This window comes from Hemiscyllium ocellatum, chromosome 26 (assembly GCF_020745735.1).
Source record: "Hemiscyllium ocellatum isolate sHemOce1 chromosome 26, sHemOce1.pat.X.cur, whole genome shotgun sequence".
NCBI lineage: Eukaryota > Metazoa > Chordata > Chondrichthyes > Orectolobiformes > Hemiscylliidae > Hemiscyllium > Hemiscyllium ocellatum.
This window is the reverse complement of record NC_083426.1, coordinates 6,955,484-6,975,810: the sequence shown is the minus strand read 5'-3', so window position 1 is coordinate 6,975,810 and position 20,327 is coordinate 6,955,484. Positions and strand designations below refer to the sequence as shown.

The following is a 20,327-nucleotide window of genomic DNA, read 5'->3' as shown; positions in this document are numbered from 1 at the left end:
TTAACTAGATCCCTCTAAAAGGTGTGGACAGCTAAACTGTGTCCAACGAAATGCTTGTGTGCCTTGACAGACAAAAGTACATTGGCAATATAAGACACTGGAAACAAAAACAAAATAGGAAGAACATTTTAGTAAACATCAGAGTTCAAGCCATGAAACAACAGGTTATTTCAATTCTATGCCACCTCGCCAAATGTTGCAAATCTTCTTCCTACACTGGTCCTAGTCATCACAGCTAAATCCTCTGTGACTACAAACCTGACAGTGTATCAGCTGCATTTGGATCATGTCAGAGGAATCAATACACACATTGCGGATACTCTGGTGATGGAAGAGTTGATGGTGATGAAGTGGTTTGCCAATTAAACATAATAGGCTTGGAAGTGGATTTTACATCCTCATTTATAAACACTATTTTAAAATTTGACACCAAGACATAAATACAACAAGATTTCTTGGTAAGAATTTAGATTTTATTGATTAATGGCAATTACCATCATATGAGAAGAAATGCACTTTCTACAATTTTAATTTTTTTTTTACAGCATGCAGATTCAAAAGGCACTTACAAGTTGCATTTTGAATTAGTTATAGTTTCCCATGAGCATGAACAAAATTCTATGAGGGACAGCAGTTTTGAATTTAATAAGTTTGCTAATGAAGTAAAACAAAAAGGAATCACTCAATTACAAGCATTTTCAGTTGTAGAGTGCATAAAATGTCTGACAAAATACTGATTCCACTGTATGAAAGTTTTATAGTTTATAAATTATTAAAAATATATTGTAATGTACTTTTTTTTACAAGAATATCAATTGGTGCAATCAATTATGCTGTAAGGTGGAAGCACAATTCAATAGTGTTGCATTGAGTTAGTAATACAATGAAACTGGGAACTAAGTTAAAAGACAAGGTATTTCAAAATAACAATAAGGAAGTACTAATGATTTACATCAAATGCAGTCTACGCATTGATTTGTCATTACTGACAGACAGACAAGTTTCTTGTTTCACATCACCCCGACCTTCAAGATTTTCAAGAGGGGAAGTATTAATTTCTCATTGTATTAAGGTTTGATTGACCCTCATGTCATTCAAACAATCACTTTTTATATCTGAACCTGGACAAACTACTAAACTATTCTGTTTCAGACCAAATACAATCCAGGCGAGCATGCACACTTACATCGATGAGGGATTGAACAGGAATGGGATACCTGATTGGTAAACCCTCCCTGAGGAAACTGAAGCTACTCTCGCACCCCAATATCAAGCAGCTAAGTCAGTGCATGTCAAAGATCAGGCATAGACTCCAACAGCATTGCCACTCTTTGCTTCATGAGATTTGTAGACAAAGCATTCCAGAAATATGCTATTTAGGTTTTCGCAACACACAAAACAGGACAAAAGTGCCCTGTTTTGATGGTGATTCACAAATAATATGAATTGGCAATGTTGCTGAATTTTAGAATACTGCTTCCTATTTTCAGGTATCAGTAACTATTCATGGTAAGACTCAACTTTCATAGCAACTAGTCTTTAGTATTAGCACTATTTACAATTTGAAAAATTGCAATCCAAATAATCACATGACAAAATTGCAAATGCCTCAAAAATTTATTTTCTGAATTGGCTAAAAACTATGACTATAACATCTTAATTTATTTAGTAAACAAACACCAGCGAATTAAAGACACACCCTACAACGATAGTCTGATCTAAGATGACAGAATTTTTCAAATTTAGCTTTGCCAAAGCCTCAGAAGCTACAGTAGGCAGTTTGTAATAAATAAATACATCTGATACTTTTCAGGTATCATTCTATGTTGCAGTTTACTGTTTGTCTTAGTACTAATGCCCATGTGCAAGTATATACAGGTCAGCTGAAGTTTTGATCAGGATAATTTTTGCTGGTGATAGATTCATGTGCATTAGTGGATGAAAGTCACCGGAAAAGAAAAGCCACAATATAAAACCAGTCTTGATACCCCAAAAGGATAGTTATTAATAATCTTTTGTATTGCAAAGAGGTATATACATTGCTTAAATACCTACTTCTATCCCTAAATATATCCTAGAAGAAAAAAAACCAAGCTATTATAGGATGGATAGAAGATAGACATTCTGAAAACTCATCTGGAATTATTTACTCTCCCCTTCAGATGGTACATGTTGGACATGCTGCATGTCGGGGAGAAAACGAGGACTGAAGATGCTGGAGATCAGAGTCAAAAGGCACGGTGCTGGAAAAGCACAGCTGGTCAGGCAGCATCTGAGGAGGAGGAGAGTTGACATTTTGAGCATACTCACTCCTGATGAAGAGCTAATGTTCGAAACATCGATTTGCTTGCTCCTTGGATGCTGTCTGACCGGCTGTGCTTTTCCAGCACCACACTTTTTGACCTTGAAGCTGCATGTCTGTCAGCCATTTATATCTTTATCTAAATATTTCATTATTTACTGCTGAATACCTACAAGTGTGTTAATATTAAATGTGATAAATGCACACACACAAATATAGAAAATGCATATTTCCAAACTCAGTAATTTTACCAAATATCATGCATTTTAGTCTGGATGAACAGTCCATATGTAAAACAGGAAATCAATTTTTAAAACATTTTATACTAGGGTTCATGTTGGTTTGCTAAAGAATTTAGTGAAAGGCGTTTTCTGGGCAAATCTCAGTAAGTCCATCTAAGGAACAACCTTATAGCCTGAAGTAACTAAGTGTCAGGGTGGAAGTAGTAATGTTGAAGTTTCATACACCTCAAGTTTGTCCAAATAAAGTCAGAGATGTACAGCACAGAAACAAACCCTTTAGTCCAACTTGTCCATGCTGACCGGATATCCTAGATTAATTCAGTCCCATTTGCCAACATTTGACCATATCCCTGTAAACCCTACCTATTCATGTACTCATCCAGATGTCTTTTAAAATGTTGGAATTGTACCAACCTCCACCACCTTCTCTGACAACTCATTCCATACATGCACCACCCTCTCCATGAAAAAGTTGCCCCTTTTAAAAGGTCCTTTTTAAATTTTTTACCCTCTCACCTTAAACTATGCCCTCTAGTTTTGGACTTCCCCACCCCCAGGAAAAGAACTTGTCTATTTACCCTATCTTATGTTGATTTTCTCAATTATTTCGGTAGAACACAGCAAATAGTATTTCCTGCAAAACTGGCAATTGTTAAGCCAGATTTGATTTGTTCTTAGTAATTTGTTAAAGGTTACTATCGTTGTACGATTTATTCTAATTTTTAAAACTCCATTGCTGCAAATTCAAGAGCTGTAATTCACGTTCAATATCAATTGCTCCTATGAAATGACTTCTTCAGAATTTCAGTGGCTCGGAATCCATAATACATTTGTAAATCTATGGTTAGAATCGTCTTAAATTTGAAAATTGCTGATGCACTATTTGCAGTCCTTTGCTAGATGTAATTAACACACTCAATAAGTGTGTCAAATTTGCCATCGACATTCAATACAATTAAAAACAGCAGAAAATGACTGGACCAACTTCATCTGTTTGAACACCAGTACTAATCACTCGAGAAGTGGCTCAAGACTCAATTTCAGATTCAAGTAGACTTGGACAACTCTTGTATCAAAACATATTTCTGACAATTGAAGAAAAATTGTGAAAAGGCACGGCAGTGAGTTATTCTGATTTTATACCGAATGTGCACATTGTAAAATTGCTCTGTGTAGGGCCTATTGCACTGTTATGAAAAACATCTATCAATCATTACAAAGAATTAGATTATCTTGTTGCAAAGATTGCCTGGCAAAATCTGTCGAAAATAGAAAATTCCTATAGTGATCCTCTACTTCTTCTGGTTCTACATCAAAATCACCATTCTTTCACTTGCAGAACAGTGACAACCCTGAAAATATTTTCTAATACAAACATAGATTTATACCAAATGTAATTTGGTATAATTAAGGCAGCAATTAAATACTTTTCTGTAATGTATTTTTGCAAAATTTGTACTCCAGCAGTTTTCAATGAGAAGTGAAGTGATCAACTAAATTGTTAGGCTGCAACTCATTGTTAGGCTGCAACTCATTGTTAGGCTGCAACTCATTGTTAGGCTGCAACTCATTGTTAGTCTATTATAAATATTAACTTTACCTAAGGTGTATTATCTCTGGCTTTAAGACATGGGAGAACAAAGGAACTCCGTTTGGGAGACTTGTTTGAGGGAGAGATCCTGATATAATTCAATCAGTTAAGTCAGAAATATGGATTATCCAATAAGGACCTTTACCAATACTTCCAGCTAAGGGACTACATACAGAGGAAGACCACACTCCTGGCCCAATGTTATAAATCAGATGCTGAGAAAAGGGTACTCCAGTGTACGGGTACTCTTTCACTTTGCACTTTATATCATTTACAGAAAGGCCGTGCTCTGGGGGATATGGATGGACTCTAAGATGCGGAACCGAGAGTTAGGACAGGACATTTCACTGGAGATATGGAAAGATATCTGGGGGAATGTAAGGAAAAATTTCAGTATGTAAACAGAGCACAGGCTATATGCAATTAAAGATCTTACACAGGGCTCATATGGCACCAGAAAGGCCAGCTAAGTTTAAGAGAGGAGTGTCACCAGACTGTCCCAAATGTAAAATTAATATAGGTACTCTCACACATTGTTATTGGTCATGTTGCAAGATCCTAAGATATTGGAGTCTTATAGTGAAGGAGTTAAAGGACATTCTGGGGACTGAAATTAACGTGGATCCAGTAGTTCTTCTTTTGGGGCTGCCAAATTTGCCCTCTCTGGGGGAACACTGGAAGAAACTGTGTAATATCCTTGCCCATTGCGCAAGGAAGAACATTTTACTAAATTGGACGTCAGAAAAACCACCAGATCTTATGGGGTGGCGTAAGCTAGTTGTGGAGCATCTCCCCCAAGATTACCTCACAAATTTGGTGCAGCACAAACGGAACAGTTTTATAGGACATGACGGCCCTTTTTAAACTATATTGATGCTGACTTGTTAGCGATATTAGTCAGGGTCGTGGTACAGCCGTGGGAATCTTTATGGGCGCCCGTGGGGCACTGGGAGGAGGAGACTGGAAGGAAAAGAATATGGGTACTGTAGGGGGTACTCCCAGGGATGGGAGCCTCAGTGGAGGTGTGAGGAGTAAGACAGAATAAAGTAGTAAGACATTATCTAATTTAAGTAACTTGAATGTAATTTAAGTATTTATTTAATAGGTTTGTAGTTCAGTTTTAGTTAAGTAGATAGGTTTGTTTTGATAGAATAGTGGGTTATTTAGTAACAATGGAACTTTGTTATGGTCTTCTTTGTACTTTTTTTTCTGTTTTGATGGTTTTTTTTTCCTTTATATATAAACGTTTTGTAAAAGATTTAAAAAAGCTTTTCAATAAAAATATTTATAAAAATGGTGTATCATAAGGATCACATTCTCTACATAATCAGCTTCTGATTAACGCTTCCATCAACTAGAAATTGTTACACAAGATTTATCTATCAGTGTGGACTTTGTTATTTACAACATGGAGACGTTCCTTCAGTTTCTCACTTAAAATTCATCCTACCTTGTCATCATTTCAACTGAGATTAGTCCTATGTTGGCTCTTCAATCCAAACCTGTTCACCCAATGAATGGTATTTAATTCATGCCCATGAGGTGAGTTTGGAGGGAGGGTAGATGGGGACCCTCTGCCTTCCCACCCTGCTGTCAACTGAGATCATTGAGTGGGCAATTAATATCAACTAAAAGGTCAGTTCTCACTGCTGCTGGTATTCAACAAGCATACAGTGGTTTGGGGTGGAGGCATTTCAGGTTATCAGGGAAAGCCAGCCACAGACTACTTACATAGATGGGATGCTTGCTAGGCACTCTGGCCAGTGGGCGAAACACCGTTCATCTGCATTCAATATTATTTATTGAACAACTGCCACAGCTTAATTTGCAACTTACTTGCCAGGTCAGTTTAAGGATGTGGGATGGGCCATTTAGGACTGCGAACAAGAAGAATTTCTTCACCCAGAAAGTAGTGGGCCTGTGGAATTCTCTACCACAGCAAGCAGTGAGACCAAAACTGTGAAGGTTTTAAAAGAGTTAGATACTGTTCTTAGGGTAAGGGGATCAAAAGATATGGGAGAAAGTAGGAGCAGTCATGATTGTCCTGAGTAGTGGAGCAGGCTCGAAGGGCTGATGGCCTATTCCTATTTTCTACACTAATGTTTCAAACACATTTAAGGCTTTGGTAATTACATTAAAGAACGGTTGTGGGAGCCACTGATCAACTTCAGCTGCAATTCATTGAATGGCAGGACAGAAGGAAGCTCGGAGGAACAGAGTAAAATATTTGTCCACAGATTCCTGAAAATACAGGATAGGTTAAGAGTGTACTTAAGACGACATTCAGGATCAGTCAAGGTAAAAAGTGAAACTAATCTAGATTTAGTGTATTTTTGGTGGTAGACTCGATGGGCCTAAGGGTCTCTTCTGTACTGTGTAATTCTATGATATTTAAGGACCCTTGAGACACGTCAGTGCTACTGTATCTTTGATTTCACCTGCATCATTAATGTCAGATAACCTAAAAGCTTTGGGTGAAATAAATATTTCAAAAACAAAGCTCATACAATTCTTCTATAAAATGTTTTAAAAGTAGAACATGTATCAAGCAACAAAATACTATATTATAACCTGAATTATCACTTGTTATGGACTGTATGGACCATTTTCCATTAAAATTGATATATGTGCAACTTACAAATGGCAGTTTTGCAACTGCTACAGTGAATGACCTGGTTATACACCCCACTCACTGCAACTGAAGTCACAAGATTCCTAATGACTGATGATGACAGTTTCTTAATGAACAGTCCACAGGACATGGGAGTAAAATTATGTTTTTGCCTGTCTCTAGGTGGATGGGGAGCATCCAAATCTGTCAACACATCCCAGAAACTAGCATCTTAACTTACCAGCCCTGGTCACCATAGTTTAGGAAGGAAGTGACCATCCTCAAGAGGATGCAGAGGAGATTTGCCAGGTTTACAGGGATGTGAGACTTTAGTTAAAGTTAGATTGAAACAGCTTTCAACAAAAAGGAGACTTGATAGAATACAAAGTGACACAGATTTAAGGTTTTGGAGAGATGTAGAGGGAGTGTGAGCAGCAAATTTCTAATAGAGCTAAAGTGGTAATGACTTGGAATTTACTACTGGCGAGGGGTGATCTCACATGGAATCTTTAAGGGGCTTGACAGGGTTAATGCTGAGAGGATGTTTCCCCTCGTGGGAAGGCCTGGGACAAAAGGACAGTCTCAAAACAAAGTGGTGTCCGTTTAAAACTGAGATGGGGTGGAATTTCTTCCGAGGGTTGAATATCTTTGGAACTCCTTGCCACAGAGAGATGTAGGGCAGAGTCCTTGCAAATATTTACGACTGAAATAAGACTCTTGATCAATAGGGGAATCAACAGTTACAGGGAAAGGGCAAGAAAATGGTTTGAGGCACATCAGATCAGCCACTATCCTGCTGAATGGCTTACCTTCTGTTCCTATTTCTTATGGTCTCAGGATGGTAATAAAATCAGAAAGTAATGATTCCTAAAGAAATAATGGACAGGTATTTGAACTAAATGAATTTAGAGGACCATGGGAATCAAATCAGGTGACTGAGACCAGCTGGATTGCTCCACTGAAAGCCAGCATGGACTTTATGGGCTAATGGCCTCTATCTTACCAAAAATATATTTTAAAAATGGGAATGTGTGACTTGAGATGATATGCTAGTTATAAAATTTGAGTAGGACTGACAGGTGTGTGGAATGTGAAGTGGTATATAGTTCATCCACTTCTGCCTCTTATCAATGTTGGGGAATTAAGTTGTCAGAAGGAGGGATGATATGACCCAGCAGAAAACCCACCAGTTCTGCCTCAATCACACCTCATAAGGCAAGTTGACAATTTCATGACTGTAGTAGTAATATGCCAGTTTTCCTAATATTCAGAACAGACTAATTCACAAAGATAAATAAAAAGATCAGCAACTTTTTCCAGAACATACCATTGTTCTCTAAGGAAGATGTTGCTTTAACATTCCAGTCACCCCATTCCAATGTTGCACAGCCAAATAGTGGCAGATAAGCACAGGTTGCTATCCATTTCTTGGATTCAATCCATTGAAATTTTGGCCAATTTTGTTGCCTATAAGTCCCATTTTACAGTTTTCTTTTGCAAACAGCTGAGTGTGCCTCCTAGGAAGGTCAAGCTCATATGCTTTATGACTCCTTAACATTGAGCATTTAAAGAAATGTGAAATAAAATAAACATGTGGACATAGAAAGAAGATTAAGCAATGAAGAATGGTTCTATTGGAATTATGTATCATCTCTGTTTGGGTCAGGACTTACAACTAAGAAAACAGTAAATAATAGCATAGGTTTTTCTACCTTTTTGCAAGAGTAGAGATAGAAAGAAAATCAAAGTTCTGTTTCATAAAGAGGAAATATTTTAAATGGGACAGAATAAACTCAAATCTCCCCTCAACAAAGCAACAGCTTCTCCTTTCCCACCTTTAAAAGAAAGTTAACTATAGGTAAATGAGAGTGACAAATAATTCATGACTTTATCGACTGGATCAGACCTTGTGAAGAGAACATTCTTGCCTTTATCTAATTACGCTAGGCATGCAATATTTAAACAACCAAAGCTTAATGTGGCCACTCACTACAAAAATCCCCATAAATCTTTGAGTAAAATGCACACCCATGAAGTGCTTTTTGAGAGAGAGGAAAAGTGCATATTATGTTAAATACTTAATTGTCCTTCAAAAACTTTTAAATTTTACTGTAATTTTAAAGTAACGACATTAAGTAAAAGAGCAAATGTCGTGACTTGAGATGTCCATTTTTCAGTTGAGTAATGAGAAATTTGCCATACTGCTTACTTATAATGATTGCGAATTGCACCTGGACTTGGAGTTGTGAACTTGTCTGGGCCTGATTGTTTACATACACTATGACAAGAACTACATTCCAGGCACAGCTAATTGTATGTTACGAGAGGACATTGTTCATGTGGTACATTAAATTAAAGGGGCACAGAATGGAAAGATATAATGGCAGAGCTGGCAAGTCCGGAAGTCTTCTCGTCAAGTTACTTATAAAAAGTAGTCCTTTGGCCTCGCTTAGCTTTGTCCCCAACTTATCTACCAAACATCATACTGCCAAGAAGAATCCATTTTAGAGTTAGTGTGTGGTATTGGTTCTGATGGCAGTTAGGCTGTGGGTTTGTGAATCACACAGAGGGCTGATGTAACTAGATCAATCTGAAACTTAGTATAATACTGAGGGAGTAGTTTACGGTCAAATGTGCAATCCCATTACGTGAGGCAGTAAACCAAAGGCCAGAGTTGCCACTTCAGATGTATACCAAGGACGGTGAATTTGAAAAGCAAAGAGATCCCCATAACTCATATTCCTCCTCTAGCAAAATAAAACAACAGAGCATTTACTCAAATGTTGCAGTGTTAAAATGGCTGTTATATTTACCTCAAGACTTCAATGTACTTTAAGGAAACTCAATTCCTCCAAAAGTTTACAAGGTACAAGATGCAAGAAAATGTACAATTTATTTTCCAGTTTAATACTTGTACCAAGTTTTTCCACTCTGAATTATATAATGTAATCCACGCAGCTCCACAGCTTTGAGTTTGGCAGAACTGGGGATGATGATATTGAAGTGGAGATCTGGTACAAAAAAAAATCAACTTTTTTGCTGGAGTCTATAAAATTATTGAATGAAATCTAAAGCAAAATGATTAATACACAAACTGAAATGTGCTATTTATCAAGTTAAAATTGTGTAGTATTTCACTGAAATTAATTAGATTTTGGTTTACTTATGCTAATCTCAAATACAATCATCGATTAATTACTTTCCGTCAAGGGGTGAAGAAAGTAATTTTCTTAAGCCAAAGGTACCCTGGGACATTTATGAAATCTTACTTCAGGCAATTAGAAAGTATTAGATATCTAGCAACAAGCTCTCCTAGCCTTTGGCCAATAGAAAAACCATGACACCTGAACACCCAAGCAGATACATTTACAAATTTTTGATGGTGGGATGGCGGAAGGGGTTTTCCAGAAAACTCTAAAGAATCTTATTAAATCAATTTTATCAACTGAATCCACATCGACATTACATCTTTTTATATATTGTATACGATATGCTTGTGTACATATTTTGAACTCATTAGCTCACCATCATGTCCTTGCCTCATTTAGTTTTGTTAAAAGGTGATTTAATTTGAACAAGCTCCTGACAGTTTTATATCTGTTATTGCTATATACGACTGCTCAAAATATGCAAGGCAAAAAATTGCCACTAGATATAGTCAGAAATTTAACTGAATGTAATGTGTTGTCTTGTGGTGAAACAAAATTTTGTTACTTACAAGTTAAAGAACTGGTTGCATATGCTCTTATGCTTTAAATATTAATTACATCATCGTAAACCACAACGACGACATTTGGCAATTAAGGAATGCAGTGTCTAAAGTTGTAAACCAGAGTACAAATTACTCAGTTTGAATCCCAGATGTAAAAACAACACACTTCACCATTAACCCTTTAGAAATATCCCCGTGGGTATCTTAGATAATAACATAGATAATGTAGTTTAAAATAAAAATTACGTTGGGCCTTCCTGCGAATATATCACATCACACCTAAAGACCTGGAATGCTTCCTTCCGTTAAAACAAGTTCCTTAACCACTACCAGAATATTTATTTTCAAAAACACTATTGCAATACAAGTTGAGTGGTTCATCCATTTTACAGTCATGTCACAGAAGACAAATCCTGTGTCCTTTATGGCGACTCCTTGAGTGAAATTTGTACATTCTCCCCACGTGTGTGTGTTTCCCCAAGGAGCTCTGGTTTCCTTCCATAGTCCAAAGACGTGTTGGTTAGGTGGATTAGTTGTGGAAAATGCAGCATTACAGGGATAGGGGAGGTGGGTGGGACGCTCTTCAGAGAGTCTGTGTTGACTTGATGGGCTGAATGGCCTGCTTCCACACTAGGGATTCTATACGGACATACCTCCCTCCTCTCAACTTACCATCACAACAATCAAAGCAGTCTTTAAAATACTGTTTCAGTGGCCAGTCATAAACATCACCATTGAGACACTGCTTAGTACAGCAAATATTCACTACAATAAAAGCAAAATACTGCAGATGCTCAAAAGTGAAACACAATGCTGCAGGAACTCAGTAGGCCAGGCAGCATCTGTGGAGAGAAAGTTTAACTTTTTAAATCAAGAAGGACATTTCCATAGAACTCAAATTGACCTCGGAATTGCATCTAAAGTTGTTTGCTAATTCCTTTTTACCTAATGCATTATCTTTCTCAATTTGTGCTAACTTTTCCAAATATATAAGCACCATTATATGTAACAGATTGTGGAAACAAATAAGAATAGTTAGAATCATAGAATCCCTACAGTGTGGAAGTAGGCCATTCAACCAGAGTCCATACCAACTCTCTGAAGAGCATCCCACCCAGATCCACCCCCAAGCTCATCCCTGTAACCTTATACTTCCCTTTGTCAATCCATCTAGCCTGTTCTGGAACCCAGAGCATCTGGAGGAAACCTACACAGACACGGGGACAATGTGCAAATTCAACAAAGATAGTTGCCCAATTGAACCCAGGTCCCTGGAGCTGTGAGGCAGCAGAGTTCACACCAATGAGCCACCATGCCATCCAGCTATAGTCACTGGTTTGTGCTGGATGGATAATTCATTTAATTTTTTTGATCACATATGGAATTTCTAATTGTTTGGGAGAATTAATTTTGACTGAATAAGCATATAACTACTTGATTTCAGGATTTTTGTTTTTAAAAAAAAGTGTGAACGTTCTGTTAATTCTTTCCACATAATCTATAATCAGGGGCCTTGACATTACTATTAAAAAAACTATATATCAAATACATGTTAACATAAAGAGAAACACCGGTAAGAATGTAAAATTAGAAAATTCTGAAGTTAACAAAATAATGTGTAGCAAATTGGATATTGTACAAGTACAGAATGCCCTATAAATAAATAATAAACTGTGATGTAATTGAGAAACTTCACATCTGATTCAGAAAGAAAAGCATGACTCACATTTCATTTCTAGACAGTTTAACTACTAGTTGGCAGAAGTATATCAATCTCTTTACTGGTTGGTGTAATCAAACTGTTGTTCATGCCACAGATGTTTGGTAAGTCCACTGTGGCACCACAAACATCCATGGGGACTGCTGAAAGTTTCATGGATGCTGCAGGATTTGATTCATTAGATGGTGTTCCCACTTGTGCAACATGAATTCCACCCTCAGTCCCTTCCTCAGAGCCCATCATTGTTCCTCGTTCCAAGGAACATTTCAATGAAGCTTCCTCATGGATCCCTGTTTCACGCCAGTTAAAGAATCGTTGAGGTTGAACAGAATTGGAAGCACTTGATTCGTTTTTAGCAGAAAGCCCAATCTGAGAAGGTCCACTATCTGTAGCTGCTCTACCCGGCGGATGAGGTGATGCAGGTGATTGTGCAAGGCCAGGCTTCTTAGGAGGAATTGGTGGAGGATTTCCTCTGTCCACTCTAGATACTGTTGGCGATTTTATCCCAGGGGTCATTGGACATTGTGGACTTGAGACTTTACTGGAAGTCGGTGAATGATTGGTATCACCAGTTGGTGTTTTTGCTGAACTGCCCAACTGTCGATAGTCAGTACCAAAGGGGGAATTGTTTGCAGTTTTCAGAGTTCCTGGCTGGCTTGTGAACCTTGACAGAACTTGGGTCACAGTATTTCGAGCCAACTGTTTGGCGGCTGAACTATCTGAGGTAGTGGGTGACAGATCCCTTGGAGGAGGACTTTGTAAGGCGCCAGTCTGTTGATCTTGCTCTGCTTGAGCTTGGAATTTAAATCGAGCTGCATGAAACCTTTGATTCAGCCCAGCCTGGTAGGATGACTGGAAGCTGGCACTGGGGCTTGTTGAACTAGTGAGTCGCTTTGTCAACACAGGTGATGAACATGGGGATGATGATACTGAGGAAGCAGCCGAAGAGTTCACAGTGTTGCTTGGAGAAAGTGAGGTTCCACCTGGGAAATGTGGTACAGCACAAGAAGCCACATTACCACTTCCATTTTCAACTATGTTCCCTGGAGATGGAGAAGGTACTTTACTTTCAGCGGAGAAAAGAATATCTACACTATTGCCGTCAGTTGACTGGTCATCCCCATCATTAACCATAAATGCTGCGCAATGTCCATTTACTTGCGGAACAACTGCAGCTGGCAATGATGTGCAGTGTTTTTCTTTTAAATCACTTCCATTAGGCACTTTCACATGACTGCAATCAGTCTGGCAAGAAGGGGATATAGTGTTGCTTTTCTTAGCACCAGCCTCTAATGGAAAGTTTACCGGTGATTTTGGTTCATTTGCTACTATTTTGTTGGAGCTTTCTGTTTTATTTTTAAGCACTTCAATAACTCGCTTTAAACTTTGCACTTCCTCATTGAGGGCTCGTGCCCTGTTTTCTTCCCGGTTTAGCCTTGCCCGCAGTTGCTCCTTCTCAGTGTCAAACTCGGAAAGCTGTTTCTCCATTTCGGCCTCCCTTTGTAAGGCTCGCTGCTTCTCGGCGGCCAACTCTTCCTCTCGTTCACTGCTTTTGGCCATCTCTTTCTCTAGCTTCTGTTTTAATTCTGCAGTTTTCTGAACTTCCTCTGCTGCCTTGTTGGTTGCTTTTTTGCATTCTTTCATCAAAACAGTGGTTAACTGTTTGTGTCTTGTTCGTTCCTCCTCCAGCTGTGTAGACAGCTTCTTCTGTTCCTTTTCTACCTTCTTCACCTGTGACTTCTCAAATTCAAGCTGTGAGGGTAAATTGTGAACAAGTAGAAGAACAAAATATAAAATTATTATACTCCAATCATGTATTCTTCTAAATGAAAACATCTTACATATTTAAATTGGCACTGAAAGCACAAGACCTGCATCATTGCCAAGAATGGAGTTCAAAGCAGTCTAGCCTTTCTGTTACTTATCACGAGGCTGCTGTTTTAAAAAAAATCCACAGCTGTATCGCTCGGTTCATCTGCAAATGACTCCATTTCACAGGCAGCTTGAGGCATCGACAGCTGCCACAAACGAAGCTGGAGGAAGGCAGTGACAGCTGTGTTAGAGGATTAGGACAACATTAATTAAAATGTGGTATGGGCTTTTTAAAATTAAAACAACATGTAGCATTTTGAAAATGCTTTTCTCTCCCCCAAGATGTTTCATATACGATGCACCATTCATGGTTGTGCCCATGAATTGACATTTGAAACCAGAGCTGGATGCTTTGATCTTAAATTGAAGGGGCAGGCAATAGCCTAGTTGCATTAGTCGCTGGACTGTTAATCCAGAGACCCAGATAACGTTTTGGGACCCAGGTTTGAATTCTGCCATGACAGACGATGGAACATGAATTCAATAAATATGTGAAATTAAGAGTCTAATGGTGACCATGAATCAATTGCCGATTGCTGGAAAAACCAACCAGATTCACTGATGTCTTTTAGGAAAGGAAACTGCCATCTTATCTGGTCTGGCCTAAATGTGAATCCAGATCCACAGCATTGTGGTTGACTCTGGGCAATTAGGGATGGGCAATAAATGCTGCCTAGCCATTAACACTCTCATTCAGTGAATAAATAAAGGAAAAAAAATTATAAGTAACCAAAAAAAGAATGAAATGGTGAAGAATCTTCAAACAAGCTTAAAACATATTTCAAGTTGAACATAATATATTAAACAAAAAAGGCACTTGTTACATGAAGCACAACAGTCAGACACATGGCAGACTAATGCAAGCATAGCTTTCAGTTGTAAGCTAATCATATCATTGACAAGTATGGACTATGGTCTTTCCTATGTTTCTGACGATATTATTCTAGACATCTTTAACAATCCAAACATTTCTCCTTTAGCTTTTTACTGCTCTCCGAAATGCCACACGTTCTAATAAACAGTTTTGAAACAAAATTCACAAATGTACAGGATAAGTACTATTAAAATTATGTTTACATTTTGGAATGCCTATAAAATCTAACTTGTACTATAAATGGATTGGTTCAGCACCAATGAGAGCCAGGACAATTTCATCACGTCCACTGAAAGGGAAAGGGAACATTACACTATCTTGTGCTGTATCTCCCCAGCAGGTGGCTCAACATTAGCTCAATTCACAAAAGGCTTTAGTGAGGAGGCGTTTCTCTCCTTATTCGATGAATAATCATGTGCTATAGCAGATTCCCAGACTCCTGGAAATGCTAGTTGCGTAGTAACTGGTTTGGGATCCAAAACAATTACATCACATAGCTTCGTGGCATGGCAATAAAGATACATATAACATTCAGTACATTTCAGAGAATGGTTTTGCAGAGCAAAGGTTTTCTTCAGGGATAGATTTTTAGGAACTGCTAACTTTTTAAAAAAAAACAGGAAATGTCAAAGGTAGACAATGATGTCTACTTCCGGATAGGTTTTTCTTGTTTCGAAAAAAAGTGCAGCTTTTTGAAGCTATTTGCTCCTCTCTGCTTTTCTCATCAAGCATCCATGTAATCATCTCCTAAAAGTTGTGGAAGTGGAATCAGAAGGAACTTCCTCTTCAATTTATTCTCTCCACTTTTCCTTGCAGCAACAACTCATTTATACAGTGCTTTCGATGTAGGCCCTTCACAAGATCAAAATAAAATAGAACTGGATATCAAGTAATTAGTATGCATTAAGACAGATGAATTAAATCTTGGGAAGTATTACAAATAGTTTTAAAAGGAAGACAGTGATGTAAAGGGGTTTTGTGATGGAATTCCAGAGCTCAGGATAATCACCAATGGTGCCACAATTAAAATTAGACAAGCTGAAGAGGCCACTTTCACAACAGTACAAGACTGAGTGCTGATGACTCAAGGTGCACAGCAGTGTAAGCTGGCTATAGGGAAAGCAAAGAATTTTAGTTTGTAAGCTAACATTAGGTTGAATTGCAAAGACCATCAAGATCAATGTAAGGTTTTGGCCTATAATACGGTTGATGAATTGTGAACGTTCTTTGGATAATGCGAACTTTCTACTGAACAGGTATAGCGATCTTCTACAGCATGACTTTCTATAACTGCTTTCCACAGCACAATTTTCTATAATGCAAGGTCGCAGATGAGCACACTAACGTTATAGCAGAATGACCTGTATCAACATGAAAAACTGTGCCCCATCTTCAGTCCTCATATTGGTAAAGGATGTGTTGGCTCTGGACATCATGCTGAAGAACACACTAGAATGACATCTAGTCTCTTGGTTTGTAGTTGTGAAGTCATGCTCCAAGAATTATAGTTATCCAAGGAAGTAGAAGCTTAGGGAGGACGTAATTGAAGTTTTAAACAGAATTTAACTCAGTTTGATTGAGTTGGCTACATGGGGTAGATAAGGACCCATTATGGATAACTGTGGCCTCAGTTTTGCTTACCTTGTCAGGGAACAGACAGGGAAAGCTCTTAAAACTCAATTTGAATTTTCCACAAGCTCTTTTTAACCCACCTTTGCCTTTCAGAAAATCATGATTGCTTAACAGTATACATGGTCACAACGTGTCTAGATATGGTGGATATGATGTATTTACGTGTAATGAACAAATGAAGATTATAAACTTGTCTATAAAAATACTATGTATATAACACCATTGACTATAGAAACCAAAAGCAAAACAGTTACAAATGCAGAAGCAAAAATATTTAACAGAGACAGAGCCTTACATTTGCATCTCCAGACAAAAGCTTGACATTATCCAGCTTAAAACTGAATATTACTTCACTGCTTTTCCTGCTTCCATTTACCATCTCTGAAACGGAGTCTCCCAGATCTTCAGACCAGACTACATTAATGCTGTCCTGGTTGGCTTCCCATCCACCAAGCTCTGCAAATTTCGACTCATCCAAACTCTGCTCCTGTTATCCTATTCCACTACGTCAAATGCTCACCCATCACTCCTGCTCTTGTTGGCCAATTGTATCTTGGTCATCCATAACTGGCAATATAAAATAACTAATGACCCCCTTCCCTTTTACTAATACCTCAAGCGCTAACTTAAGTCGTACAAAATTCTGTTCCTCCATCTTCTTGTGGATCCCACCACCTGTGGCACAATAGTTGCCATCTTTACCTGGACCCAATGCTCTGGAATCCTCTTCTCCCTCCTCTCATTATTCTGTTTAAAAGCCCTATTTGTACAGCCATTTTGGTGAGGCCTCAAATAATTACCTCTAGTCCATGGCCTTTTATGAAGTCTATGGGATATTTTCCACAGTAAAAGTGTTACATAAATACAATGTGTCAGAATAAAGCTCCTTGACCTTTTTTGTTGGTTGAACAGATCTGCAACATCCCATTAACTAAAATCTCTAATTTTCCAGATGTCTTCGGTGATAATTTACTCAGTTACTAAATCTATAAAAATAGATCCAATGGAGCTGCCTAGATCTCTCTTCAGGAGTATAGTCACCTAGATGAAATACTACCCTTGTGGAGCAATAAACTGCAAGTATGAGGGTTCAATCATAAGACTTTTCCTTTAGTGCTTTTGGATTTTAGATGCTCGCTATTGAGGCAAAAACATCAAGTAATTAAAAGGAGAAAAAATGAATTCTGGCTTATACTGCAAGGGAGATAGAATACAAAAGTAGGAATGATTTGCTCCAATTCTACAGAGCATTAGAGGGACCACACCTGCAATATTGCACAGCTTTCATCTCAGAGATTTAACTTCACTGGGAACAATTCAGGAAAGGTTCACCAGGCTGATTCTTAAAATAAAATGATTACAGAATGAGGAGGAGTTTGGGCCTACACTCTTAGAAGAATGAGAGTTGAACCTATTGAAAGATGAGATTGAGAAAGGGTTTGACAGTGTATGTGCTGAAAATATTGATCTCTCTACGAAGAGAAACAATTAGCTTACAGACCGGGGTCTCCCATTAAAGCATGAGGAATTTCTCTTCAGATGGTCATCTGTCTTTAGAATAGTCTTCACAAACACCAGCAGAGGCTGATTCATTGAATACTTGGAAAGGAGTTAGACAGATTTTTGAAGTGCGGGGGAGCAGTCTTCCCTCTAAGCTGCACAGCCATGCATCTGCACTGACGTTCCACACATACTGATGCATTAACTTTCAGTTTTGAAAGTTGCTGCCATGTGTGGAGCTCAGAGGCCCAGACACTGAGGGAATTTTTAAAAAAGGTGTATTTCAGGGAATCAGATGGAAAACAGGAAGGGAAGTGAAGTGAAAACAATGAGATTAGCTATGTTCTAATTCCATGATGAAGCAGGGATCAAAATGGCCTATCCCTATTTCTTATTATTTGATTTAAGTTAAACTCCAAGTTTGGAAGTACTCAGTAAGTCAGGTATCATCTATGGAGAATAGAAATAAAATTAATGTCCTATTCATCGATCCAAATACCTAACAATTTCCCTGACTCCCTCATTACAGATGCTGCTTGACCTGCAGAGAAAATCCAGCATTTGTGTTTTTTTAAATTTCACATTTCCAAGGATGCTGTGTCACTATGCTTTCAGTGAAAAAGTGAGAGTTTACTCTTGCTCAAAAACAAAAGGGGATCAGAATGAATTAATCTATTTGAATAAACCCAAGAGGAGACACAGGCTTAGTTGTATTATACCTGCTGAGTGAGTCGCTCACGCTCCTTCTCCAGCATGTAGGTCACATCATCCCCTTCAGCTGTGTCCTGAGCGTGTCGTCTTCTCTCTTCTTCTAGATCCACAATAACCTACAAAAAAAGGTCAAAAAATAGAGCTTTTGATAACTTTCCAGATATGATTTCTGTTGCTTTCATTTTCTGAACCATGATGAACTACTAAACTAAATTCACAGTAAGCTTGTGTTTACAATTTTAGTGTCTACAATAGGGAATAAAGCCATTTAGGCAATTGCACTGATTCTAGAGAAGATCAACTGATTTGGTCCAACAATCTTTTTCTGTAGCCTTGATTTATTTGTAAACACCTCAGATGATTGTCCAATTCTCTGTTAAAAGCCTTGCTTGTACCTTCCTCCACCATACCTTTAAGGTAGTTAGAGTCTGGAAAGAACTGTGTTAGAAAGCTGTATTAGAAAAAGTCACTTTTGCTACTTTTGCTAATCTCCATAAATCAGTGCTCTCTGGTCCTGGACAACTGTGTCAACAAGATGATGTTTCCCCTACTTTTTTTTCAGCGCAGAATAGGCCCTTTGGCCCTCGATGTTGCGCTGACCTATGAACTATTCTCAGCTCATCCCCTTACACTATCCCATCATCATCGACGTGCTTATCTAAGGACTGCTTAAATCTCCCTAATGTAGCTGAGTTGGCTACACTAGCAGGTAGGGCATTCCACACCCTTACCACTCTCTGCGTAAAGAACCTGCCTATGACATCTGTCTTAAATCTATCACCCCTTAATTTGTAGTTATGCCCCCTCATACAAGCTGGACAGAGTGCTCATGATTTTGAATATCTCCATAAATCGCCTCTCAAATCTTTTCTTCAAAACAAAAAAAGAGTTGCTTCTCTAATGAAGCGCTCATTAACCTTCCCAACACCTGATCAAAATCCTTATTATCCTTCCTAAAGTACATTGCCTAGCAGGGGGCACAATACCAACTAAGGTCAGACCAATGCTTTATAAGCACATAATTTTATTAACATCTCAACCCTAAATTTGATAATTTGTACTCTCCATCATGCTTCTTTCAACAGATACATTCAAACCATAATACACCACCTAGCCCACTGTGATGAGAGTGGGACATGGTGAGGTTTTTTTAATACTTGAGAAAGACTTGCATTTATTCAATGTCTTTCAAAACCTCAGGTCACCCTAAAGCATGCTAAACTAATAAAGTCCTTTTGTTAGTGCTCCAATATATAACACAACCAATCTAGGCACAGGAAAATCCTCAATCGGCAATTTAGTAATGAGTAGATAATATGCTTGCAATGTTGATTCATGATGATTCTAAAAGATTGGGTTTAATTAAACTTCCAGAGGGTCTTTGCTTTCAAATGTACATATAAATTCAGAAAATGTTACTCAGATTAACATCCAAGAATAATTTAACTGTGACCAGAGCCAATCCCAGTCACATACGTGCTTAATGAGCAGTTAACCTTCTGACAATCTGAAATTATTCTTCTTGCCGACCTCTCATTGCTCTCTAAAGTCATCAGAAAC

General features: G+C 38.1%; 1 protein-coding gene across 3 annotated transcripts in view; it reads right to left on the bottom strand.

Annotated features, from left to right (window-relative positions):
* Positions 1-509: 509 nt before the first annotated feature.
* The window catches only part of cttnbp2nlb (CTTNBP2 N-terminal like b), a 94,659-nt gene continuing 74,841 nt past the window's right edge, over positions 510-20,327 (bottom strand). For all 3 annotated transcript variants that reach the window (XM_060845301.1, XM_060845300.1, XM_060845304.1), the window contains 2 exons: positions 18,776-18,883; positions 510-13,930 (listed from right to left, as the gene is read on the bottom strand). In XM_060845301.1, coding sequence (XP_060701284.1) covers positions 12,203-13,930; positions 18,776-18,883 — 1,836 coding nt within the window. In that variant the 3' untranslated portion in view covers positions 510-12,202. The remainder of the gene's footprint in view (positions 13,931-18,775; positions 18,884-20,327) is intronic.